The sequence below is a fragment of the Enhydra lutris genome, unplaced genomic scaffold (assembly GCF_002288905.1).
Source record: "Enhydra lutris kenyoni isolate GAN:26980312 unplaced genomic scaffold, ASM228890v2 scaffoldscaffold15, whole genome shotgun sequence".
Classification (NCBI taxonomy): Eukaryota; Metazoa; Chordata; class Mammalia; order Carnivora; family Mustelidae; genus Enhydra; species Enhydra lutris.
The window spans coordinates 2,192,810-2,220,764 of NW_019154099.1; the positions used below are offsets into that span (position 1 = coordinate 2,192,810).

General features: G+C 36.6%; 2 protein-coding genes and 1 long non-coding RNA gene across 3 annotated transcripts; 1 reads left to right on the forward strand and 2 right to left on the reverse strand.

Moving 5' to 3' along the window:
• The first annotated feature begins 434 nt into the window (after window positions 1–434).
• On the forward strand, window positions 435–27,867 carry LOC111147035. Its single transcript, XR_002640587.1, has 3 exons — window positions 435–927; window positions 3,577–3,636; window positions 27,562–27,867. It is a non-coding gene; the product is annotated as an uncharacterized LOC111147035 (long non-coding RNA).
• Window positions 9,376–13,236, reverse strand: LOC111147032 (potassium channel regulator). The gene is made up of 2 exons (XM_022502885.1): window positions 12,310–13,236; window positions 9,376–10,178 (listed from the first exon to the last, which is right to left on the reverse strand). Exons 1-2 carry the CDS (start codon window positions 12,888–12,890, stop codon window positions 9,938–9,940), a joined length of 822 nt encoding a protein of 273 aa, XP_022358593.1. The 5' UTR covers window positions 12,891–13,236; the 3' UTR covers window positions 9,376–9,937.
• Window positions 14,893–27,955, reverse strand: LOC111147031 (tripartite motif containing 13). Its single transcript, XM_022502884.1, has 3 exons — window positions 27,861–27,955; window positions 27,176–27,283; window positions 14,893–16,483 (listed from the first exon to the last, which is right to left on the reverse strand). The coding sequence occupies exon 3, from the start codon at window positions 16,475–16,477 to the stop codon at window positions 15,254–15,256; it is 1,224 nt and encodes a 407-aa protein (XP_022358592.1). The 5' UTR covers window positions 16,478–16,483; window positions 27,176–27,283; window positions 27,861–27,955; the 3' UTR covers window positions 14,893–15,253.

The window sequence follows — 27,955 nt, forward strand, 5'->3', positions numbered from 1 at the left end:
TGAAATAAGTTTTCTAATTTTCTTGGACAGTGTGTAACTATCCACATCAAACCAATGAAAGCTTTTTTTTTTTTTTTTTTTTTTTTAAGCGCTACTACACCCATCATGGGGCTTGAACTCAGACCCTGGATCAAGAGTCTCATGTTCTACCAACTGAGTTAGCCAAGCGCACCCCAGAGAAAGCTTTTAGAAATCTAAGACTAGGGCGCTTGGTTGCTCAGATGGCTAAGTATCTGCCTTGAGCTTGGGTCATGATCCCAAGGTCCTGGGACTGATTCCTGTGTTGGGTTCCCTGCTCAGGGGGGAGTCTGCTTCTCCCTCTCTCCCTGCCTCTCCCCCTGCTTGTGTTCTGTCTCTTTTTCTCTCAAATGAATAAATAAAATATTTTTTTTAAATCTAAGATGAAACTGTGGCTCAAATATTTAGCATTTGTTTTCCACCAGGACATTTAAATCGTATTTATAATGTGATAAGGATTTATTGTATATACCCTTAGAGCTTTTATATAAAATCTGTATGACATTTATGTCTTTTTCAGAAACCTATATGTAAATTACATTTTTTTGAAGGATCTGTTGTTGCTATTGAGTTTGATTTAGCTTTGAGGGTGGTTGACTTGTTGTATTTAACATTTAACCAAAAGCCAGAATTTCAACCAGCAATTAAGTAATGGTTTATATGGCAAAGCAATTTCCCCTTTATTGATTTGCTTTATGACCTGTTTCTAGGCATGTATTTTGATACCACCACTGCCTCCCCTCCAAAGGTGAGAACTGACTATTCCGTGTGTACCTAGACCATGTGGAGAAAGGACTGAGACTGAAAACAGAAAACAGACATTGTCCATATAGAGCAGAGTGCCTGACAACAGCTCACTCTAGCAAAGGGCAATAAATGCCACACCAGATGATCTCTCATCACAAAACTGTAAGTAAATTTGAGGAAGCACAGGGGAATTAGACCGTTGTCCCTACTGACTCAAAAACTGTCTTCATTTTATAATTTGTGGCCTGTATGCCATAAATTAAGATGTACTGAACTGTTAAATAGTGGACTTTCCTAGTTTGTGAATAAGAATTTAAGGTAAAAGAAAGTGCAATATTCCCTGAAAAAGGAACTGGGAACCTTTGCCTTAAGACCTGAAAGGAAGGTTACATGAATTTGGATAACTGGGTTAAAACTACGTAAATGGGCCATTGCCTAGAAAAAAAATTAGAGAACTTCAGTCTTGATATAGCATAGAATAGGGAGACATTATGGCCTCTTCCAACAAAACAATGGAAGTTGACAAAGTAATGGAATTTTTAGAAATTAAATATAGCAGTACTATATAATATATAGAAGGATTCTGAGATATAAACTCCGGTGGCAAAGAAACTGGGCATGTGTAACTGTTGTAGTAATCTAAGAGTAAAGAAAACCTGAACAGAATAATATCACTGAGAATGGAGATGAAATAATACATTTAAGACATTTTAAAGAAATTTGTAGAACATCATCATGAGTAAATCATCATCATGATAAAAGGATGGTGTCAAAAAGTATGTTTTTGATACTGGAAGACAACAGCAGTATCACTGAAAGAGGACAGTTTAAGAGAAGCTAGTGTGAGATAGATGTGTCCCATTTTGGTAATACTGAATTTAAGATGATATCCAGGCATTCCATTTGAAATCCTTTAATTAAAGATCACTGAATATAAAGAAGGGGAATTCTATGTAAAAGTCAACCTTGAAAGGTAAATTTATCAGTTATCCTCATAAAGCTGGTAAGAGTAGATCAGCTAACTGAAACTATTAAGGACAGTAGATCCCTTTCTTTTATTTCTTTTTTTTTTTTTTTCTTTTCTTTTTAAAGATTTATTAGGGGCGCCTGGGTGGCTCTATTGGTCAAGTATCTGCCTTTGGCTTAGGTCATGATCCCAGGGTCCTGGGATCCAGCACCATATCCAGCCCCCTGATGAGCAAGAAGCCTGTTTCTCCCTCTGCCTGCCCCTCCCCCTGCTTGTCCTCTCTCTTTCTATGACAGATAAATAAAATATTTTTTAAAAAAAGATTTAGGGGGCGCCTGGGTGGCTCAGTGGGTTAAGCCGCTGCCTTCGGCTCAGGTCATGATCTCAGGGTCCTGGGATCGAGCCCCGCATCGGGCTCTCTGCTCAGCAGGGAGCCTGCTTCCTCCTCTCTCTCTGCCTGCCTCTCTGCCTGCTTGTGATCTCTCTCTGTGTCAAATAAATAAATAAAATCTTTAAAAAAAATAAATAAATAAAATAAAAAAAGATTTAATAGCACACATGCACTTGTGAGTGTGCAAGCAGGGGGCAGCGGCAGAGAGAGAGAATCTCAAGAAGACTCTCCACCAAGCATGAGCCCCGTTCAGGGCTTGATCTCAAAACCCTGAGATCATGACCTGGCTGAAATCAAAAGTCTAACACTCTACTGACTGAGCTACCCAGGCACCCCAATCCCTTTCTTTTAAAAAGAAATATGTAACACATAAATTTACATAAAGAAATTATTTCATTAGGTATATAATCTTAAATAAACATTCCCAAAAATCAACTCTCTTTTTGCCTAAAACTGTCATATTCCAAGCTTATGCCTGTAAGAAAATCCCTACACTTACATTAGTTATGAGAATTAATAACTAATGTGTGTTAATATTCTTGAACCTTACCTTCATGTCTATTAATAAAACAGAGATCTTTCCCAGTATTAGATTGAGGGAATGAAACTGAGAACTTAAAGTTCAAATAAGTGAGTCAGTTAAAACTTTATAAAATTGACATGGCTTTAATTTCTCAAATGGAAAGACAGGTAATTGAATTGTGGGAAATGTTCTGGTCTCCAGTTTCAAGAAACAGTAAAGCACAAAGACCTGGCATTCTGGCTGAAGAGCTATAATAATAAACAGAAATTTGAAAACCAGGAAGACAAGTTTTCCAAATGTGCAGTTTTGGCATTTCAAAGGAGATATAAGAAATTCCAGAAGATGGCCAAAAATAGGTTTAGATAACTGAGATTCCTTATATGAATACTTGTTTTTGATGGAGAAACACAGTTAAGTAGAAATGAAGGTTCTAAGAGGCTGTGACTTTCTTCTCACCCTAAATCAGGTTTGCTTCTGAAAAAAGGTGTTAGCCAGTACAAATCCAACAGGGATTCAGTAAATTGTAGCCAGGAATTTAAAAGTGACCAAAGGGGAAAAAAATTTAATTGAAAGAAAATATTTTGCTTTTCTAGGAGCTAAACAGTGTGTTGTAGGATTTCTACTTAGCGTATCAAAGTATCTTGTTCTGTTTACCTAGTTACTACTTGCTGTGAAAAACAGCCACCTTCATCAGACAGAAATTCCACATTATTCTACATCTTGAATTGATTTTTTAATATATATACCATTTTAATGATATCTAAGGAACCCTAAAATGTTAATCAGTAATATGTCTTCTGGATATATCAGCATCTTTTAGACCATTTCACCTCAACCTTTGAATCATTTGACTAATTCAAGTTCAATAAACCTAGGACTTCAAATAAGGTTATGTAGAACTGGGAACATTTTTTTCTGTTTCTTTCCTAGTTACATCTGACTTACATGCCTGGTCTGATGACTTCTTTTTATGACTCCTAAATTGTGGAGGTAAGTCAAGATTTAATATCAATTATGGTCATATAACATTCATTCTGAACTTGTATTCCCTTAACATTTCTTTAATTACAAAGCATTCTTATAGCATTGCATTTTTATTAGCAAATTATGTATGTTCCAATTTTGCCTGGACTGTTCTACTCTGATTAAATGTGTAATTTTGTGTAACTTTCAACTTGTTAGTATTCCTATATACATCTGTATTTTCATTTCATTGGGTATGCTATTACCCAAGTAAACTTTTTTTTTTTTTTTTAAGATTTTATTTATTTGAGAGAGAGAGAGAAAGCACAAGCAAAAGTGGGGCAGAGGGAGAGGAAGAGGGAGAAGCAGACTTCCCGCTGAGCAGGGAACCTAGTCATAGGGCTTGATTCCCAGGACCCTGAGATCATGACCTGAGTTGAAGGCAGATACTTAATATACTGAGCCACCCACACATCCTACGCAAATAAACTTTTAATAGAAAAATACTATGGGATTTTTTCCTGTAGTCTTTAGCTTGAATCAGTTCCTTCAGACTCTTTTTACATAAAGTGTCATCCATCTTTGAATCTACTATAATACTTGTTTTTCCAAGTGCCTATTCAGTGAGACTACAGTGTTCCAAATTTTTCAGTTCAGTTGAGACCATTAAATGTCCAGCATTGTGGGGGAGTATAAAGATCAGTATAAAGCACAATCCCAGTCCTCATCTTAAAAGAATTTGTGGAGGGGCGCCTGGGTGGCTTAGTGGGTTAAAGCCTCTGCTTCCGGCTCAGGTCATGATCCCAGGGTCCTGGGATCAAGCCCCACATTGGGCTCTCTGCTCAGCAGGGAGCCTGCTTCCCCCTCTCTCTCTCTGCCTGCCTCTCTGCCTACTTGTGATCTCTGTCAAATAAATAAATAAAATCTTAAAAAAAAAAAAAAATTCGTAGAAGCTCATTGCAGCCAGACTTCTTGGGGGTGTCTTACTACAAGGAGAGTAAGCAAACCTCTCCTGTTTGGCTTCCAACTTGGGAACCCAAAGAAATTCAGATTCTTGCTGGAGTGTGAAGTAGTGGAAAGTAATATGAAATAGAAACACTTGGTTTTGGGTGTGTTTTACTCAACTGTTAAGAATAAAAAGCACTTTAAAATAATGATCTCTGGGGGACCTGGGTGGCTCAGTCAGTTAAGTGTCTGCCTTGGGCTCAGGTCGTGATCTCAGGGTCCTGGGATCCAGCCTCACCACGCTCCCTGCTCAGGGAGCCTGTTTCTCCCTTTCCTTCTGCTGCTCCCCCTGCTTGTGCTCTCTCTCACTCTCTCTCTCTCTCTCTCTCTCAAATAAGTAAATAAAATCTTTTAAAAAAATAATATAATTATTTCTGGATTTGAGGTGTTGGTATGAAATGTGAAGGTACAGAATGCTGCCTACATAAAATTTCTGTGTAATGAGACAAATCTTAGGCACATTTTAGTTCGGGGAGCAAAATCCTATTTATTTTGCTGCATGTTGTTGCTCTTTTACTCTGTGCCATGCTTAATACTTACTTCCCATTTACCATGTAAGGTGTTAACTTTCTTTCCATTAAAAGATTTTTGTGGTTGGATCTATCTCATAGTTTAGGTAAATATTAAGACATTTCCTAAGCTTAATATTTATGACATAATGAGTTTTTTGGTGAAATTTTTACATAAACTTTCACCACTAATAGGTCTGATAGAAGGCCTAAAAATTCTTGAAGTGTAGGTCTGTGGCAAAGCTAGTGAGTAATTATGGCTTTTACTAGGTCATTGGTAGTCCAGAAATCTTAAGTATTTTTAGTAATGTATTCTCATGTCAACTCTATTTCTTGAACTTTGTTTGAAACACTAAGTTTGATACCACATTTCTCTTTCATGGGTTCTTTGGCTCCAGGAAGGTGATAAAATTTCCTAAATTTATTTTTTAAAAAATTCTCACATAGTAGCTCTTCTACATTGCTAAACTTGCTGGTAAGGAGTCAACTCCCCCAGCACAGAGGAAAAATAAAGTAGAATATGGGAGGTTTAGAGTGCTCTAAGCAAGTCTTTCGTTATCTCAGCAATGTTTCTGGTGATGACCATTTCTATTATTTGTGATAGAGAACCAATACAAAAACTTACAAAGCAAAACTGAAGTTTGTCAGTTGTAAGCAGTATAGAAGATAAATTTGAAATATCTTATGATTCTCTAAAACATGTATTACTGCTCTAGCTGCTTTCCTTTGACCATTTTATGTCATTTCAGGCTCCTGATTTCAGATATATTTTGGAAGCACCCCAAATTAATTCCAACTTTACCATAACCTAAGAACTCTTTGTAATTGTGATTTGTATATTAAATTCAAGAGTAAATTTCAACATTAGATCTCCTTTTTAGAAAATCTTTTTAGGAACATCTTCCAATCACTTATAAGGTAAAATTATTGAGGTTCAAGAATAAGCTATTTAGGGGCGCCTGGGTGGCTCAGTGGGTTAAAGCCTCTGCCTTCAGCTCAGGTCATGGTCCCAGGGTTCTGGGATCAAGCCCAGCATCCGGCTCTCTGCTCAGCGGGGAGCCTGCTTCCTCCTCTCTCTCTGCCTACTTGTGATCTCTTGTTTGTCAAATAAATAAATAAAATCTTAAAAAAAAAAAGGATAAGCTATTTAGTGCCTTATCCAAAATAAAACCATGGATGATGGAGAGAAGCTAAAATAAACATAACAGAAGTAGGAGAAGGACTGACAGACCTTACTGTATCATTGTGATAATTCATGTTTATATATGAGATGGATTGATAGGTATGTATGATTTGATAGGTTTTCAGCATCATTTGCCCAAGACAAGCTTCTGCCATTATTTTCTTATAATTTAAATTAACACTGACAAGTCAGTTCAGTTAAGAAGTTAAGAGTTAAGTGGTATCTGTATGAAAATGTTGAAGTTTTTTTCTTTTCTAAAGCAGGCAAGAGTTTTTAATTTGCCTGTGGTGCATCTAATATATCCCTGTTTTCTTCATACTGCATTTGCCTGCCTCCCTTTCTAAAATGAGACTCTATTTTTTACATATCTTGATATCCCAGTGACAGTGTCCCATTCTATTTTAGAGTAAACACAAAAGGCTTACTGAGATGATCTTGACAGATGTGTCTCCAGATGCGATAATCTCTAAAATATTTATCAAAATAAGAAACTCAATCTACTCTTTTCCTAATGAATAACATATTTTTCCTACGCTTTTCCTAATGAATATATTTTTTAAAATTGAAATAGTCTATCTCAAAAAACCTCTGCATTGTGAATTCATAACTTTTGAGAAGTTGTTAGTAATGCTTGTTATTCTGATTAAACCCATTGTCAATGTTATGAATTGTTTTTGTGAAAAAACTCTAGAAGGGAAGGCATTGTTTTGTTCCCTGTAGTATCTCCGATGCCTAAAATAGTATCTGGCACACAGAAGGTGTCAATAAATATTTACTGAATGAATGAATGAATGTCATATATATTGTGTCTCCATAGGTAGTATGTTTCTATTAGCATATTAAAAAGAATATTTTATTTCTCAACTCAGAGTAGTTTTCTGCAAATGTGAATGACTGAGAACATATTAACAGTAATTTTTTTTTTTTAAAGATTTTATTTATTTATTTGACAGAGAGAAATCACAAGTAAGCAGAGAGGCAGGCAGAGAGAGAGGAGGAAGCAGGCTCCCTGCTGAGCAGAAAGCCCGATGTGGGGCTCGAACCCAGGACCTGGGATCATGACCTGAGCCGAAGGCAGCGGCTTAACCCACTGAGCCACCCAGGTGCCCCTTAACAGTAATTTTTAAAAAGATATTTATTTGAGAGAAAGAGAGTGTGAGAGCATGAGCACTCACGGCAGGCAGAGAGTGAAGCAAGCAGATGCTTAACCAACTGAGCCACCTAGGCATCCCCTAACAGTAGTTTAAACATTTCCTGTCTTATTATTTGCCAACCTTTTAAAATATTTTTTGTTTCAGTATTTTTTAACCAGTTATCAGTTTTTTAATGCTCTTATCAGCAAAGCTCTATACAGAATTAAACAGTGTTGTATATATAAACATGCCAACTGCATCCAACTAGTTAAGTCACAAAATGTCGGAAACTTACCAGAATAAAAATATTGTGCCCTAGAATATGGTGCTAGCGAGAAAACCAAATACGTCATCCCCAAAATTAGGATGACACAGTAAAACATCTAAATTGACTTTTTTGCCAAAAAGAGGGGATAGGTGCCACCAAAAACAAAATACTTATTCATGGGGCTTATTCTCTTATTTAGGTCATTATTTTCAACTGCTAACCTTGATGTTACTAATCTTGAAGTATTTTTCACTTCTACATTATACATAACCTGTTGAGATACTGTTAGGAAATTATAAAAGTATTTCTTCTCTACAATCTAGTACACAAATCTATAATTGGTAGAAATTTCAGGAATGCAATTCTTTACTAGGTGGAGGGTTTTCACAGGAAAGATAGATAAACATTTATATCAATATAAGATAATGGGCTGTACTATGCCATTATAGTCCCCCTAAAATTCTTTTCTCCACACACACATACATGTTTCAGGTGTATCTTCTTCCTTTCTTTTTTTTTTTTAAATAGATAATACATCTTCATGATCTGGTTAAAGTAGGTCTTCCTTCCACACCTAAACCCCACTAACCCTGTTCCCTTCTACATAGGTGTCCTATATCTTTGCTGAAAATTCTATACATGTATAAGAAAATGAGAATGTTTCCACAAATGGAAACTACACACACACACACACATATAATAGAAATATATTTTCCCCTTTATACATCATTCTGCACCTTGCATTTTTCCCACTTACAGATATTTGACAATCTTTCCTTAATTTGTAACCTGTTGCCCTATTCTTTTTAAGGCTACATAGTATTTCATTGTGTGGACCATAATTTACCCATTCCCATTGATGAACTGAGTTTATTTCTTACCTTTTGCTATTATGATGATGTACTTTCTCTCTTGAATATGAGCTCTTTGAGGATAAGAACTTTTGTCTTACTCATTTTTTAATCCTGAAAACCTACTAGGATGTCTAACAAATGTTTAACATATGTCTTTGAACGAATTAATTGTACTTTTTAAAAAGGTACTCAACTGCTTCCATGCAGGTTTTTAAGCTTGCTGTGTGTTTGGTGCTCTTTGAGTTAATGTTTCCTTTTCTAGGTGTTTATCCTAGGGTTCAAAATGACACATATATATATGAAGAATTCCTACAAGAGGAATCACTAAGTCATGGTATATGGATATTTTAAATGTAAGGAGAGGTAATTCAGAAGCTTTTCACCAAATGTAGGTGCTAATTAGTAACAGTTTATTGCTCTCACCAAATGTTTAATAGTGCTTTACACACAATAGTGTTAAAACTATTGAGTTGATTGAGCTCACATTCAAGTGAAAAAAGTTTGTTTTTATGATGGTCATATAAGTCTGTACAGAGGAAAGGTCTGATTAATGTGCCTGGGAAAGAGGAAAACAAGGCCTCACAGAAGAGGTACAATTGAAAGTAGGCCACCAGTCTTCATTTTCTTTTTTTTATTTTTTTTTTAAAGATTTTTATTTATTTGTCAGAGAGAGAGAGAGCACGCACAAGCAGGCAGAGTGGCAGGGAGAGGCAGCGAGAGAAGCAGGCTCCCTGCTGAACAAGAAGCCTGATGCGGGGCTCGATCCCAGGACCCTGGGATCATGACCTGAGCCGAAGGCAGCAGCTTAACCCGCTGAGCCACCCAGATGACCCCAGTCTTCATTTTCTTCATCATCATCATCATCATCATCGCTGTCACTAACAGTTACTTAGTGTCTACCATGTGCCAGACAGTGTGTTGAGTACTTTGCATTATCTCCTTTTATTTTCATATATCCTATAAGGAGATACATTATCCCCATTTGATAGATGAAGATGTTGAAGCAGAGAGAGCTTAAATAATTTGCCCAAGTCATATAGGAAGTAACTGATTAAGTTGAGATTTGAAATCAAGCAGTCTGATTCCGGAACCCACTCTTGAGAGCTTCTTTTCATGAAGAAAAGAAAGGGAAAGGGGCATTGAAGGTAGAAGGAACATGTGCCAAAGCACCAAGTGGACAGTGTTATTTATAGAGAGCAGCAAGCAGTTAGTGTGGCATAAGCACCGTTGAGGTGTAGTTGCCCAAGATGGCATACTAGGAGATAAGACCAAGAAGTTAGGATGAGTACATATATGACTAACACACATGCCATAAATACGGAATTTCCAAACAAAAAATGGCAATTTCTCTTTACTCTAAAAAAGAACAGAGAACTTCATTTCTTTTTCTGAGATTGCTCTGACATGATGGTAATCTCTGATTTCAATGTTTTGTTCATGGTGAGAGCTTCAGGCCTTTGTATCCTTTCGAAGCTATAGCATTCACTTTTGTCTTCAGAGGATAATGTTCTAGTGCTGACTAGGTGGAAGCCTTCCATTAATAAAGTGTCGATTAGTAAGCCGAGGACATTAGTTCCGTTGGCCAATTTTCGGTTATCTGGTTTTATAGAAACATACCTAGGACACACAACAGATGTTTGATTATAAAGCATTCCCTTAATAACTAGCAAAATTAAACATACCAATTTGATTTAAAACCTCAAATAAAGTCATCATACCATTTTTGATCAGTTTTTTTGAGACTTCCTTTATAAATCCAAATTAGTAATTGCAGGGTACTGAAAATAGAGACCTTTGTGTGATCTCCAAAGTCACTTAAATCCACATTTAGGAATATAACCAACACTGATGAATTTTCATTGAGAAATTATTTTCTGGAGCAATTTGTCCAAACAAATTAGCTTAATCTTTTAATATAATTTAACTATTTCTAATTTCATTTCAACTTACTTAATGTTATTTTAATCATCTTAATTAAATGAATTGATTCAATCATTTTAATGAATATTTTAATACATTTAGTTTCCCCCCCCAGATCTAATTCTACCCATTATAAGCACTGACCTTACAGAGTTTTACTTTTGTAACTTATTTCTATCAAATGCATTTTTTCACGTACAATTTTGCAGATAAAAAATGTCAATATTTTATTGTCAATTTTTACTCAGTAACTATCCGTTGTTAAAGAGTAAAGCACAGGGTCAAAAGGCCTCTGGAGTCAAAAATGACAAAATTTTATATTTCCTAGGAAATTCTATGGAACCAATATGCACAGTTCAAGAAAAAAACCAACCTGAACTTTTCAGATTGGCTGTATGTTAGTTTTAATAATGTCAGCATAACATGTCCACATTGATATAGCTGTATTACCCTTTTAAATACTATCAAGGTTATTTTTATGTCTTTGAGTCCTCTCAGTGTTTGTTTATTTGACTTCGAGGGGCACCTGGGTAGATCAGTGGGTTAAGTCTCTGCTTTCGGCTCAGATGATGATCTCAGGGTCCTGGGATTGAGCCCAGCATCGAACTCTGCTCAGCAGGGAGCCTGCTCGCCCCCGCCCTTTCTGCCTACCTCTCTGCCTTCTTGTGATCTCTCTCTGTCAAATAAATAAATAAAATCTTTTAGAAAACAACAACAACAACAAAACACTTTGAGATAAAGATAGGGTCTTAATTTCTCTTCACAATCAACCTATTAATTTAACTGGCTCCCTTTTCCCAAAGTGACATTTCAACCTTTCGTGGGAGGGCAGGAAATTATTAAGTGTACTAACTGAAGAATTGTCATATTGCCCAGTGTTCTTCAGTTGGTAAGTAGAACAAAGGAGTGTGTTGTGGGAGAGGCAAACATTAATAGTTCCTGATGATAACTGCTAAAGTCAAGAAAATATTCCTAAACTATGTGTACCTTTTCTCCCCCCCCCAAAAAAAAAAAAAATTTAAGTAGTATCAGTTAAGACCATATGCAGACTACTTTTTTCCCTCCTGAAAATTAAAGCCAGCTTTCAGTTACTAAAACAATGGTGGGACAGTTACTAAAACATTAAGACATTTTTAAGAAGAAAAAAAAGTGTCCCTGACAGCAGAGTAGAAATCAGCCTTAGTGTTCAGCCAAGAACAACAGGGGAAGAAAGTGAATAATTGACTCAGGAGCAACTATCCTTAACATACTGACAGCCTATCCCAATATTTTGAGTTGTCTCAGAGTGCCAAAGATGTAATGGATACCAAATTTGCTATGGGATATATCTGCCATAATGGTGTTTAAAAGTAAAGTGAGATGGAGGAAAATCAGTAGTCAAATCATAAGGACTAAAAGAACAAATATATGTAGAGTGTAAGGAAATCAAGAGAAACTGCTGAGACTTTCCTATATGCCAACCACTGAAAGAATCTTCTGGGGGGAAAAAAGGCGTTGTCTCAGTCCTAAGCCAAATTCACTAACAATGGAACATAATCTATAAAATTATTTCCTCTTAAAACTTGAATGACCATGGTTCCAATTTTCCCTAGACAGTCTTGGTTTATTCCTATTGTCCTACATAGTAACAATACCCTCTTTCCCTCTGAAAAATAGCCCAGTTTGGACAATAATTATCTGATCATTCTACCCAACTCTACTTATTACCTCCAAAGTATTTGAGTAATAATTTTTTCCAAGAAAAGTTTCAGCCATGAGAAACTTGCAGTTTTGAGGGGAAACATCAGGAACTCATATTAGAAGAGAGATACTTCAAAGTACAAAATACCTGACTCCAGTTTGGTTATCAGTAATGCTGTCAGAGCCACATTGGAAAACCAGGTCATGGTAAGAAGGTCTTTGTGGAGGCAGTGGAAGTAAGGTCATCTGAGGAGGGAAGGAGTTACTACTCCAGGTCAGTGCTGAAGGTTGCTCTATAAACATTGTAATCCTCCCAGTTAGCATCTCAATTGTTTTGCTGCAAGAGCCAAACACTCTGAAAAATGCTTGAGTGTTTTGGCTTAGGAAATGCACCTCCACAAGAGCAGGTCTTGGCTGTAGCAGGTGTTCTTGGTTTAAGAGATCAACCAGAGGATCCAGTTCATAGAAAAGAGCCTCTCTCTGAAGCCTAAGATGGTCTGAAAAGTCGGTGGGTAATAAAAGCTGGTGCGTTCTCAAAAAATCCAAGATGAAACTAAACAGAACACCATCTCTGTCCACAAAAATCTGGCCACCAATCATCTTAAATTCTTGGTCTCTGCCATCTATCATTCGTGTCAATCGAGAAGCAGGAAACTGCTTTATGGTAGAAAACTTTGTTGTGAATATCTTCCCTCCCACATTCAAAGTGACCAGTTCCTGACTACTCATCCTTTTCTTGCTTCAAACTAGAGGCTATACAGACTTAGGAACTTGCAAATCAACCTCTAGCCATAAATGTTGCTAGTTATATATGATTAAGAAATGAATGGGTGGGGAAAATAACAAAAGAGAACTAGATTCCCATATAACTACTCTAAAGCAAATAGTGTATCCATAGCTGTGTTTGCAAATTTGAGTTGCTTGGGAACTTGCAGTATACAAAATGAAAAAGCAACAGATGAGGAACTGGAGTGTTTAAGAAAAACGGCTAATATTTCTAAGGATAGATGTCAACTAGATCCCTTTCCTATATCCCATTAAGAAAAAATTATCCATGGGGGCACCTGGGTGGCTCAGTGGGTTGAAGCCTCTGCCTTCGGCTCAGGTCCTAATCCCAGGTCCTGGGATCAAGCCCCACATCAGGCTTTCTGCTCGGCAGGGAGCCTGCTTCCTCTTCTCTCTCTGCCTGCCTCTCTACCTACTTGTGATCTGTCAAATAAATAAAATCTTTAAAAAAAAAAAGTTATCCATGAAAACCTATTGTAAATCTCTATATTAAAAAAAGTACTGGGAGGGATGCCTGGGTGGCTCAGTGGGTTAAATGTCTGCCTTCCCCTCAGGTCATGATCCAGGGGTTCTGGGATTGAGCCCCACATTGGGCTTCCTGCTCAGTGGGGAGTCTGCTTCTCCTTCTCCCTCTGCCCCTTCCCCTGCTCATGCTCTTTCTCTCTTGCTCCCTCTCTCTCAAATAATCTTTTAAAAAAGATTTAAAGATTTTAAAAATCTTAAAAAAAAATGCTGAGAGCAGAAAAGCATTCCCCTTTCCCCAGATCTCTTATCTATAATAAGTTGTCATGGCATAAGATTTATAGAGAAACATTATCGTAATTTATAAACCCTTTAGCAATTTAGTGGCTAAATCATGAATTATCAGTTATGGATGAGGCAGCCATTACCTCAACTAGCAGCTTAATTTGACTCTTATTCCCATTGCTGGATTCTTTTGTACTTTAAATTTAGTTGCTTCCTCTCAACCAAATTAAAGAACAGGGTAGACACTCTGGGCTTTCCAAGGATTATCTTGTTCCATGACAGAAACAGGGGACTAGAGAGCAGTTCTAAGATCACTTCTTGTTTTCATCTGGATTCTAAGCAAGATGAGTACATGAAGTATTTTTAATCTATGGGAGGTAGGAGGCACCTGGGTGGCTCAGTCCATTAAGCATCAGCCTTCAGCTCAAATCATGATCCCAGGGTCCTGGGATTGAGCCCTGCATCAGGCTTCCTACTCAGCAGAGTCTCCTTCTCCCTCTGCCTCTCCTCCTTGCTCTTGGCTCTATCGCTCTCAAATAAATTTAAAAACAAACAAACAAACAAAAAAAAGAAACTGTGGGAGGTAGGACATCTTTATCTCATGTGAGCATTAGGGTTTTAATTCCCCCCCAGTAGTGTATGTATGTATGTATTGCTATTTTATTTTTATTTAAATCCTAGTTAGTTAACAAATACGTTTTTAGCTGATTACTTTGTACCTTATAATAGCTGAAAGATTGTTCCATCTATTGTCAAATTAATCTTACTACTCTTTGAAAAGATGTTAAACGGTGGATTGGTTTGGTTGCACAGTTGCCATGATACTTTGGAATAGCATAACACTTAGCTGCCAGTAAAAAGACTTTCCCATTTCCTGTTCTTACCATGTGTTAAGCTTTTTTTTTTTTTTTTTTTTTTTTTTATATAACCTACACCTTTGCTTGCACAGCCACCTAACATTTCCTTTGAATTCCTTTGGTGATAAATTCACAAAACCAAAGGAGGAAAAAGGCAAGCGGAAATCTCCACCCTCCCAAAAATGTAAACTTAATAGAAGAAAAATGCCACTTTTTGTTCATCTGAAATTTACATTTTAACAGAAAAGTAAAATTTAGAAATTCAAATCTAGAAAAATGTGAAGTCCAATTCACCCATATCTTCTTTCCTTTTTTAAAAGAATGTCCCATCTCCAAAAAAGTTACTTTACAAGAATAGTCTTTATTACATGCTTAAATGAACAATCACTGTTAAACTACCTCATTTACACAATATTAGATCATGTGCTTTCACCTCTTTTCCATAGCATAAACACAACCAATACTGGGGATAGGAGATGTATTACAAAAGCACTATTTAAAAAGGGAAGAGGGGTCAGGACTTACTATTAAATCTCACATTTATCTTTATGCTACATGAACAACATGTAGAAGACATTATTTTTGAAAGGAATACTTTTGCAGGAAAATATCCGACTGAAATCTTGACCAAATCTGAACTACCACTCAGCTCTCTAACAAATTTCTAACAAAAGACAGAGAACTATACACTTGCGACAGATTTTATAATAGTTTATATTTGCACACAAATTCTGCCACATTGTTCAGCACCACCAAAGTAAAATTCTTAAATCTTTCACTGAAAATGAAAAACCCATCCATCACCTGTTCCCAGTAAAACATTGATTCTTCTACAAAATCAGCTGATTTAGTCAGATAGGAACTGAAGTTTGAGAGATGGTCTTTCCAACTTGTGAATTCATCAAATAAAGACCCTTCTAGGAATATAGTGGGACCAAAGAAAATAAGAAGGCTAAGCAGAATGACTACCACAAATAACTGATAAAAGCTCCAGGGAATCTTGCTAATGAATGTGCCAGTGTCTTGAGGCAAAGAAAGTTTATCCACATCTACTAATTTTATGTCTTCCCACTGACTGGTATCAAAGTTCTTCATTAAAGGGCTTGTGGGCAAATTAGAAGGAGGTAAAGGAGTCTCCTTGATTACTTTTATTTTCTCTCTGAACTCCTGCATTTGTTGCAGAAATATGATGGGTTCTGACACATCTTTGAAAGCCTCAGCAATGTTAAAGGCCATTCGTTGTTCCTGCAAGATGGTGTTGAGTTTGTTGATCTCTGGGTCATAGGCTTGCATAACTGCAAGTTTCATGGTCTCAAAGTCAGACAGGATTTCATTCTTTTTTTGATCTAATGTATGTTGTAACTTCTCAAAAAACTCCTTTACTTTATCTGAATCTTTAGTCAGTAACTGTAGAGATTTCCTTTTGCTAGTTTCCAGGGTATCCAAGCGAGAAAGAGCATCTCCTCGACGCCAGGTCTCAAAGCTCTGGAAGAGGGACTCAAAGGCATCTCTTTCCTGAGCATAGGCATCTTCAATAGAACAGAAGACATGCTTGGTGTGGTCACCACGAGTAGCACAGATCCCACAAATCAGCTGCATATCAGTCAGGCAGAAAATGTTGAGAGGCTGCCCTAAGTGTCCTTTGCACACTGGCATTTTGGGAGAGATCTTGATCTTGTTATACTTCTCCACAATACCCTTCAGGGAGTAATTAACCTGTAGGCTATTAACTCCAGTAGCTGAAGTTTCCTTACGGCAAGTAGGGCACTTGAACGGAGAGGATCTCCACAGGGAATTCCGCACAGTCCCCTCTAAGATCCCTTCTAAGCATTTTTTGCAAAAGTTGTGTGAGCAGGGCAAAACTCGAGGATCGTCAAACAGACTGCAACAAATTGGGCATGTGAGATCTTCTTCAAGCAGCTCCATCACATCCTACCACAGAGAAAGAAACATTTTACTCCAGTAATCCCCTCCACTCAGACTATGTAATAATCAGAAGAAACCATCTTCAGAAGCATTAAAAAATGATCTCTCACAGAAATAACCAGGCAAACAAAGGAAATGAGTGAGAAATTTGGGAAGGGAATGCACACCAAAGCAGATTTAATCTGCTGGGACTAGAACACACTCCTTATTAGCAGGACTCCCTGTACACAAGGCCTTTGTGTGGGCTTTCCAACAACAGTCTTTGGCTGAGATAGGGTTAGGTCTAGGACAACTGCAAGTTGAGCCAGCAGGACCCAACTGATTGTTTTAAAACAGAAAGCTGACTACTAGCTGTCAGAAACAAAGCTACTCAGTGTCTGAATAGAATGAGCTCTTTAGTCTGGGCCCACAATTATAAAATGGTATGCTATTTAAAAGAAAGAAGCACAGAAATATAAATTCAAGCATGCATCTTATGCAGGCTTTTATTAAAAACTGGCAAATTTTTCTATTTCAGAGGCAAGATTATAATTACTCAAATTGTAAGTAAAAACATGAGAGTTGCAATTCATTCTTCAGAGAATTAAATGAAGTTTCCTTTTAAACCACCACAACTATCTAATGTGCATCAATTCTCAAAATGTGAGCAGAGATCTGGTGTTCCTAAGACTCTTTCAAGTCATTTATGAAGGTCAATACTTTTTTCACAATAATACTGAGATGATATTTGCTTTTGGCACCATGTTGACAATTGTACTGTAAAAGCAATGGTGAGTAGACACTGCTGGAGGCTTAGTGGGAATCAAGGCAAAAGGCAGTACCAACTGTACTACCAGTTATTGTACTCTTCATTACCACACACCCATGGTATGGGTGGGAGTAGCCAGCTTCATTTAAGAATGTTCTTTATGAAGCAGCAAAAATTACTCATTTTATTAAATCCTGATCAGTGTGTACATGCCTTTTTAATATTTTCAGTGACAAAAAAGGAAGTTAAACAAAGCATTTCTGCTGCACCCAACAGATATTGTCTGGAGAAAAAGCACTTTCATGACTGAGTCGCAATCTGAACCAGCTGCTTTTTTTTATGGAACACAATTTTATTTGAAAAATGAATGACAAACTGGCTATTTAGACTTAGGTAAAGCATCTACTCAAAAATGAACAAAATAAGCCCTTCACTTCAAGGAAAACATGGTATTTCTGGCCAATGATAAAAGTTAAGTTTTTGAGTGAAAATTAGAATTTTGGAAAACATTTTGTCACGTAAGTGCTTACTTCCCATTATTTTCTAATGAAATAAATGGTAAATTTAACAAGTGTGGGCTTTTACTCTTTTAGGGGGGACATTACTGTATAATAAAATGTTAACATTTGGAGATCTGCATTACACAATTAACTAATTAGTTCAGATCATCAATGCATGTTACAAATCATGCAAATCAGGCAAAAGATCAAAAGACCAACACCTTCAATAATATGATTTCAGATTCATATTGCAACTTTTAAAGAAATTACCACTTTTGAGTTTTGGTATAGTATCAAAGAAGATCCACAATTATCAGAAAAGGCTATTAAAGTATTATTCCCTTCACCAACTATTTATCTGTGTAAGGCCAAATATGATCTTTGTATATTTCAACCAAAATAACTTATTTTAATAGGTGTAATGCAGGGACAGATAAAAGACTCGTTATAATCTATTAATAACAATTCATTAAAGAGATATACAAATATGTAAAGCAATGCCAGTCTTCTCACAACTTTTGAAAATGTTATTTTTCACAAATTATGTTAACATGTAATAGGTTTATCTATATCTATCTATATATATGGATTCTCAGTTTTTAAGAGTATAAAGTCATCCAGAGACAAAAAAAAAATTTGAGAATCCTGATCTAGATACCACTTCTCAGCTCATTTATTATTTTTAAATGTACATTTTAAAACTTCTATCTTTAAAGTTTTAAATCCAAATATAGTGCTGTGTCCTAATTCAGCTTACTAAGGGACAAATTATGTCACATTACCACCAAACTAATAAATAAAAGAGGGTCTAATAATCTACAGATCATCTTATAATGAAAAATAAGTAAATAAATTTTAGCAGTAATTTTAAGTCACAATCAGAGCTATACTCTAGAAGATAAATTGTATTTAAAAGATTAGCTGAGTTTGTGAGGATAATTAATTAGTTTAGGGCTTTACATTAAGTTTTGAGAGACAGATGTATAATAAATTATAATAAAATTATATGCAAAATTAAAACAAAGAATATTCTGTCAAATTTAATGTCAAAAGGCAAAAATATGTGATGAGTTTATTTTTCAGAACAATCTTTTGTGACATAAGAAATCATAAAACCTTTTAAAAGCATTGGGAGGAGAATGGCTATACAGACAGGATGGAGTTAGTGTTCTAAGAGAAGTTATGAAGCAGTTATAAAACATTCTGCCTCAGGGTGCCTGGGTGGCTCAGTGGGTTATAAAGCCTCTGCCTTCGGCTGGGGTCATGATCCCAGGGTCTTGGTATCGAGCCCCGCATTGGGCTCTCTGCTCAGCGGGGAGCCTGCTTCCCCCTCTCTCTCTCTGCCTGTCTAGCTGCCTACTTGTGATCTCTGTCAAATAAATAAATAAAAATATTAAAAAAAAAATTCTGCCTCTGGGGATGCCTGGGTGGGTCTGTTAGTTAAGTGTCTGCCTTCAGCTCAGGTCATGATCCCAGGGTCTTGGAATTGAACCCTGTATCAAGCCCCACATCAGGTTGCCTGCTCAGTGGAGAGTCTGCTTCTCCTCCTCCCTCTGCTGCTGCCCGTGCTTGTGCTTGCTCTCTCTCTCTGTCAAATAATAAAATTTAAAAATTCTGACTCTAGAACAGAGAAAGAAAACATTTGCTGATCCTGCTACCTTAGTTCTGTTTTATATTTTTATCATCTCCACTGTTCTTTGTCTTCTTTCACCTAAGAATTCCATGCTAAAACTAGAGTTTGGAGAAGGTAGTAGAAACAGGAAAGTAACAGGGGGCAGCATTCAATAAACTAAACTCAATAAATTAAACTAATTTACTCATTCTTGCAAGGTTAATATTCCCAGAGAATTTTATACAATCATATTAAATGAGAGGAAAAATAAAGAATACCAAGTGGTTGGGATGCAGTGGGAAAAAAATGGGCACCCAAAGCAAACAGAAACTTTGAGGAAAACTAAATAAGATACTGCAATAGGGGCCAGAAAGAATTTTAAGGCAATCAAGTATGAAAAAATAAACAGGAAAATGTCATACAGTCATCACAAAGCCATAATCACCTTATAGCTCTGAAAATTAATCAAAGGAAAAGAGCAAAAAAACTACTTAGAAAGCCCCTTTCTAAAAATCTGCATCAAGGGCCACCTGGGTGGTTCAGTTGCTTAAGCAACTGACCCTTGATTGCTGCTCAGATCATGATCTCAGAGTCCTGAGATCAAGACCCCCATGAGGCTCCTTGCTCAGTAGGAAGTCTTTTTGTCTCCCTCTTCCTCTGCTCCTCCTCTAGCATTCTCTCTCTCAAATCTTTTATTTTATTTTATTTTATTTTATTTTATTTTATTTTATTTTATTTTATTTTATTTATTTGACAGAGAGAGACAGTGAGAGAGGGAATACAAGCAGGGAAAGCAGGAGAGGGAGAGGCAGGCTTCCCCGGAGCAGGGAGTCCAATGCAGGGCTCGATGTGGGGCTCGATCCCAGGATGCTGGGATCATGACCCGAGCCGAAGGCAAGCACTTAACGACTAAACCACCCAGGCACCCCTCAAATCTTTTTTAAAAAATAAAAATTACATCAAAATTCTCGTGGATCCAGTTCTAATTTTTAGTGATGCAGCTTACAAATTTTGGTTCATAATTTAAAGATTCTTATTTCTGTTGACTTTAAAGCTAAACATTTTCTTTTCTTCTCTTTATACTCAAAACTTTCTCTGTGAAATTAATGTGACCACTCCCACACCCAACTTTTAGAGAAAACTGAAACAGCCGAATCCAAAAAACCATAGAAAGTTTGTTGCCACAAAAGTTTTAAAGGAAAATATGTCACTAATAAGGTTTTTAGGCTCACTAAGTGAAGAGTATACTTTGCAATAAAGGAACTTATAGATCCTTTTCTTAAAGTGTGGCTAACGTTGGGGATATGGAGACGGTGGTTGAGTTATGGACATTGGGAAGGGTATGTGCTATGGTGAGTGCTGTGACATATGTAAGCCTGACGATTCACAGACCTGTACCCCTGGGGCAAATAATACATTATATGTTAACAAAAATAAAAAAATTTTTAAAAAGTGTGGCTAACATAAAAATCTGGAGAAGTCAATAAAACATACTCCTTTGTAGGAACTAAGGTACATATCCCCTCTTTTCTATAGCTAATTTTCTTTACCAGTATAGAAGTCAAGAAACTATGTAAACAAAATTATTCCTCTCCAGTAATAAAAATTTCAACTTAAGCACTGTCAAGTTCAGTGTACAATAGCAAACACATTTCCAAGATTCTTTTTTTCCTTTGAACGTGTTTCTGAAAACCAAGAAAGTCTAAATTTTGAAGCACAGAAATCCATTTTACCCACTAATTAGAAATTTCCCAAGTTTTATACCAACCAAGTAGCAAATATATAATTATCTACCACCTCTCATTTTAACCTCATTTTCCTGCAATATGTGTCTTTTTAAATATACTTTTAATTTACATACAATAAAATTCACTCTTTGGTATACAGTTCTGTGAGTTTTGACCAATGCATGATTGTATAACACCACTGCAGATTTATTTTTAGGCAAATATTCATGGTATCTGCACTCAAGGTAGACTATGAAAACTATTCTACCTTGAGTGGGTATATAGCAACAAGTCTCTACAAATGAAAATTGAAACATGATAACCAGAATATTAAAAATGGAAAAGTCAATACTTTAAAAGGGAAGTAGTCTTAAAATAAAAAGCAAAACCTATATATGTGTATTAGACTTCTCTCTCCTAGAAGTCCCTTGCTTTTAAATGATCAACTCAAAAAGACTATAATGCAAAAGGTGCTCATTTGTTCACTCAAAGTTAATTTTAATAAACTGGTCAAAGAAACTTCCCTATTAAGCCACTGAATTTAATAGTAAGAATATAAAGTTGTTCAAGATATTACCCATTATTTCCTTCCAAATCCCATTAGAGAACAAAAAGAAAAGTTAATAATACTTTGTATCTTAAGGATTTAAATCAAATTTCCATCCTGCTTTGAGGCATCTCTGGATTCAGGAATTCCAAAGTAGATACCCAATAAGAAACTACATGGCAGGGGTGCCTGGGTGGCTCAGAAGGTTAAGCCTCTGCCTTTGGCTCAGGTCATGACCTCAGGGTCCTGGGATAGAGCCCTACATCCAGCTCTCTGCCTGCCTCTCTGCCTACTTGTGATCTCTGTGTGTTAAACAAATAAAAATCAAAAAGAAAAAAAAAAAAAAAAGAAACTACATAGCAAATATTGAAACATACCTCATAGACAAAACTAAATTATGCAAACCTCTACTAAACTGGGAGCCATCGATCTTTCCTGAAACAATGCTTGGAATAAAAGGATTGCTTTTTTTTAAGCATTTCCTCTCAGCATATTAATTTCTTTTCAAGTAGTATACTGTATTCTGCTAGTATGAGATCCACTAGTAATGCTTTCTTGAAACTTAGGGTCAAGTTACTGAATCTAGATAGAGGATGTAAGGATATTTATTGTAGTTATTTTAAAAATTTTCTGTATATTTGAAAATTTTCACAAAAAATTCTTTTCTTCTTTAGGAAAAAACTAAAAAGGGAGACCAATTATAAGAAAACCATACTGAACTTAAAAAGTAAAACTTCAGAAGCATTAGCTAAGTATGATAAGCTTTAAAGAGCTTGATCTGCTACAGTATTGTTTTCTTTTATAAAATAAAAAAATGTATTACAAGAATCTCGATCCAGGCCTGAGGCTGACATACTCATCTGATCTTAAACAGTGGCCTTTGACAAACCACATAGACATACTGCAGTTTCTCTCCTCATTATACAACTGTTTTGAAAGTCAATAATGTATGAAAATTACTTACAAAATATTTAAGTGTTCTGTATCGATGTGTTATTATACTTTATTTTGGCTTTTAGAGACTGTTCCATAATTTACATGATCAAAACAGGATAGAGTTTAAGAATCTCAAAAAAGGATTATGGAAGATATAGTGTCTAAAATAGCCTAATTCTTATGCAGCTCCTGCAAACACAACATAAAAGTTACTTACGTGTCAATGTAAGACAGTAAGAAACTTCTGTTTTTTGGCATTATCCTAGAATTAGTAGTTCCTAGGGTATTTCTAGTAGTAAAACGTTTTAGACTATGATAACATTCTCGGAAATATAAAAACCAGGTCATTATCCTTACTACTTAATCCAGACCACTCAAAAAAATGTTTGTTTTTTTTTTTTCCTTTCCTTCATTCTCTTTTCTGAACCACTATTTTGCCTTAACTCTTTCCTCTGTTTATTCTCTTAACTCATCATACTGCCCATGTCAAGGTGTATAGTCTTTTGATTTCCTCCTACTCTTTCCTTATCTCCTACCTGCCTCTTCACCTTACTTACCTTTCTTTCCCTTTTATCTTTGCCTTGTGTCTCTTGATAATTATCCCAGCTATTATTCCGTAATCCACAGCATTATATCAATAGGATTTTAGGACAATAGCTCCATCAGATATCCCTATCCCACCTCTGTACAACTGTCAAGAAATCTGGAGGAGGATGCCTGGCTGGTTTGGTCAGTAGAGCATGCATCCTTGATCTCAGGATCATAAATTTAAGCCCCATGTTGGATGTTATAATTATTTAAAATTTTTTTTAATTTAGCAACAAAAAATCCCCACAGAAGTCTGTGCTTTCCACACGGTGTTGAAGGCTATTCTCTCCCACCCATTTTAGGGCACTGGAAATCCATTTGATTCAATCACCAGGTGAAATCCATTTGAATACGTCTGAATTTGAGAAAAACATATATATAGACTAAGTTATTTTCCTACTCTGGTACCAAACAGATTCAGATCTTTATATTTACCTGTTAAAGAGTTCCAGTTAAATTGGAACTAATGACTTCTGGAAAGGTCAAACCAGAAATGTCTGGTCTCTTTTCCCCTAAATAAATACAAGTGAGTTTAATTAAGATGGAAAATTTTTACCCCTAAAACACCTTCTTATTTTACGACTATAAATTTGGCAATCACTATTGGTTGGTATCTAATAAAAAGTCTCCATCATCTAAAATTGTATTTTAGGTTAATGCCAGCTTTCAGAAGTACTATCAAAGTCTATCATTTGGTAGGTAGCTAGCTGGATTTATCTAGATAACTGAGGTTACTTACGTTATATGTAATACCGTAGACGGGAAAAGAGGCATTTTGTAGATAACTGATAAGCACTACTTATCATCTAATAAGAACTTACTTCTGAGATGCCTGTTGGAAATGCAATTAGTTTAAACAAAGGTCCTTTTGCTCAGTGTAGAATTATGTATACATCTCATTCTAAAGTAAATGTGGGCTACAGAATATATCAAGGAGAAAGCCAATTATGCTAAACTTGAGCAATTTTTAGGTTGGCTATATTATATATACTATGTTGGCACTCCTCGCTCATATTCAATACCACAAATATGCAGGGTGAATAAAAAAGCTCCTAATGGAGTTACAATGGGGAACCTGGCTATTGCAGCAGAATATACTTGCGGCACTAATAACACAGGAAAGACAATAATTTAAACTGTCAACAAAAAATTTGCAGTTCAACTCTTCCTTAGTAGTATGTCTTCATCTATAATGGAAATGAATTTATTTTTAAAAATTTATAGGAAATTGCTTTATAGAAGGCTTAATGGATTCTGTATGTCAAAGGATGCCTATATTTAGTTAACTATTATGAGAAGTGGGGATAGCACTCTATTCTTCAGTACCATTCTAGTATCCAGAGTTCAAGGCCAAGGTAATGAAGATGGCAGTGTCTTTGTGGAGTAAAAAGAATGAATAATCCAATGACCTAATGATATTTAAAAAGATGAAATATAAGCCAAAACTCAATTCCTGCCCTAAATTCAGAAGTAACAGTACATTTACAAAGATATTATTCCTGTAAAAGGTATGATAAATGCCTTGTAAAAAGGACACAGAAAGTTGACAACATACTCAAGTTAGAGAGGTTATCCAAGCAACCAACTTTTATTTTTTTCTTAAACTATAAAAGTAATTTGTGAGTATAGAAAATTCAGAAAATACAGGGGAGAAATCACCTATAATCACATCAGCAAGGAATAACCATTATTATTTTTTTATTTTTTCCAATCTTGTGTGTGTTGTGTTTGTGTACATACCTATTTTAACAAAACTGGTAGCTTCACACCATTTTGTATCCACCATTTTTCACTTTATTACATATATTTCCCCTATTGTTACATCTTCTTCTAAAATGTGATAGTCCATCTTATGGATATGCTCTTACTGGCTTATATGTCTTTTTGGGTTATAACATTTAAATGAACATCTTGCAGAAAAGGTCTACAGCTCTGATTATTTCCTTAGACGGTTCCTATAAGTGTACTGTTAGGTGTGTCAATGAGAAGAATTTTAAGGACCTTGAAAAGATTACCAGGTTTCTCTCAAGAACGGGTATACCAATTTATGAACTCTAACCAATGATGTATGAGTGCCCCACTTCTCCATGCAGTTCCTGATCTTACAACAGAACCTACTTTTATAGTTTAGTTAAAAACAAAAAACAAAAAACAAAACAAACAAAAAAACAACAAAAAAACAAGAATAAGGCATACGTTTTTACCATACCTACCCAAATTTAAAATATAAAAGTTTAAGGCAGTTAATATGTATTTAGGATTACCAATATGTATAGGGAATATATGATAATAAAAGTTATGGAGTAGGAATAAAATAGAAGTACTGGGTCTAGGGGCGCCTGGGTGGCCCAGTGGGTTAAAGTTTTGCCATCGGCTCAGGTCATGGTCCCAGGGTCCTGGGATGGAGCCCCACATTGGGCTCTCTGCTCAGCAGGGAGCCTGCTTCCCTTCCTCTCTCTCTGCCTGCCTCTCTGCCTACTTGTGATCTCTGTCAAATAAAAAAAAACCTAAAAAAAAAAAAAAAAAAAAAAAAAGTACTGGGTCTAAAAGTATCTTAGAGACTACCTAGAAAAGACCTAACTTTATAACTGAAAAAACTGAACCGCCCCCCCCTCCAAAAATGGAGCTTTCCCAATTATACACAGCAAGCTAGGCATAGGACCTGAGTTTCCCAATTCTTAGGCTTTTAGCACGATCCAGAAAGTGGATCAAAAATTCAGTGTTCTCGGGCGCCTGGGTGGCTCAGAGGGTTAAGCCTCTGCCTTCGGCTCAGGTCATGATCTCAGGGTCCTGAGATCGAGTCCCGAATCGGGCTCTCTGTTCAGCAGGGAGCCTGCTTCCCCCTCTCTCTGCCTGCCTCTCTGCCTGCTTGTGATCTCTCTCTCTGTCAAATAAATAAAATCTTAAAAAAAAAAAAAATTCAGTGTTCTCATTCATAAAATGGAGAAGTTTAATCATGGCTCTCTAAATTCCCTTCTAAAATTTTATGATTTTTACAAATTAGGCTGTAACAGGCTCTCTAGTAGAGGAAATAGAGCACTGAACCTGTCTCTGAATATCTAACTTCAAGCAAAAGTTTTAGCCTCCATAGAATGAGGATTTTTACATTATCGACCTCATCCTCATCATAGATTAAGTAATGAGTGCCAGTTTTGTAAACTGCTAAACTATATAAATATAAGATGGATGGATTACAGGTGAACAAATACACAAAATGTAAATTCACATTTAAAGTGTTATTTTAGAGCATGAGTATATTAACCAAGAAAGGTCCTGAAAGAGAACTGGACTCCTGAACTACAATTTCATGAAAAGGTAAAGCCATTATATAGGATACCACATACAAAGCACTGTCACAGAAATGGGCATATCTGAACATAGCTGTGGTACAAGTTAAGACCAGGTAACCATAATTACAAGTTAAGACCAGGTACATAAATGTACAGAACGGAAAGAATAACCTGGTGTTATGTAAGGACTTACCAGGGAGGCTTAGTATCTCACCTAGTACAAAAAAGATGGTGTTTTTAAGAAAAAGAGAGCCTTAAGAAATGTCTCTTCTCATTGCGTAAGACAGAAATATAACCAGTTAATCAACAGCTCCATCAAGTTCTACCAGGAGGAGTGGCTATGTAAATAAAATTCTGCTTTTAAAATACCTATTGTATAAAAGTCTCTAGAGTTAGAAAACTCAGTATTTGTACAAGCCCTAGCAGCATGGTATGGAAGAAGGAAAAAAAAATCTTAAAAAAAAAAAAAAATGCTACCGAGGCATCTCTTTTCCTTTTCATTATAAATCTGTTTACTGTAATATTTGTAGAATAACTGCTACATAAAAATTTTCCAAATACTGAATCTATTCTTCTGAGTTTTGAAAAAATATGAAAAGGACAGAGACCACCCATGAGGACAGAACACGTATATTATACACTTAATTGAATTTTGCATGGTTCCCGGCCTTAAAAAAAAAAAAAAAAAAAAAAAAAAAAACCTGGGTGCTTTTTTGGTTTCTTAATGTAGGGAGAAGTATTGTAGTTTACCTCTGTCCCCTGCGAGCAGGTGTATTCGTCAGCGTTACTATTTCCCAGGACAAAGCAATCAGGTTTGGGTTTTTTTCTCACGTTTTGATCGACAATCAAACGAGACTACTGCAAAGAAAGAACAAAGAAGACAGTAATATGCATTTATTTACACAGGACCCTTAGTCTTGATCCTCAATTTTTTCAGTCGTCCCCCACAAATAAAGCCAGCGTAATAGGTAGGACCTGGTGAAAAAGCCAGGAGCATGGCTGGAGATCTTTGTGCAATACTAAGGAGCTTCCCGGTTAGGGCGCCCTCCCCCGACGCCAGGCACCTCCCCAGATTCGGTGCCAGAAAGTGGCTGAGCGCTCCGATTTAGGATTCATGGTCGCCTTTTCTTTCGTAGGCGATTCCGAGGCTCTGGCCGTGAAGCCGGGCATAATCGGTAGCGGAGCAGGTTTTCTGGAGCACAGACACGCTGCACCGGCCCAGCGGACGCCCCCTGCACGCCGCTCCAATTCACGCCTTGTTCCAGTGCCCAGCTGGCTTCCGCTGTGCATCTGGGAGTGCAGCTCAAACTGAGCTCTCCGCCAGCCCCCCACCCACGCAGGTCGCTGTCCTGCCAGGGCAAGTCCCCATCCTCGCAGCAGCCCCGAGAATCACCCCCCTTCCCTGAGAGGGACCCGGCGGGTACTTATCTCGGACCTCGGGGGCCGCGGGAGGGGCCCAGCCTGGAGCACTGCGGTCGTCTGTCCTCCACCCGCGGGGAGCACGCGTTACCGGCTGGGCACGGCTGCAAA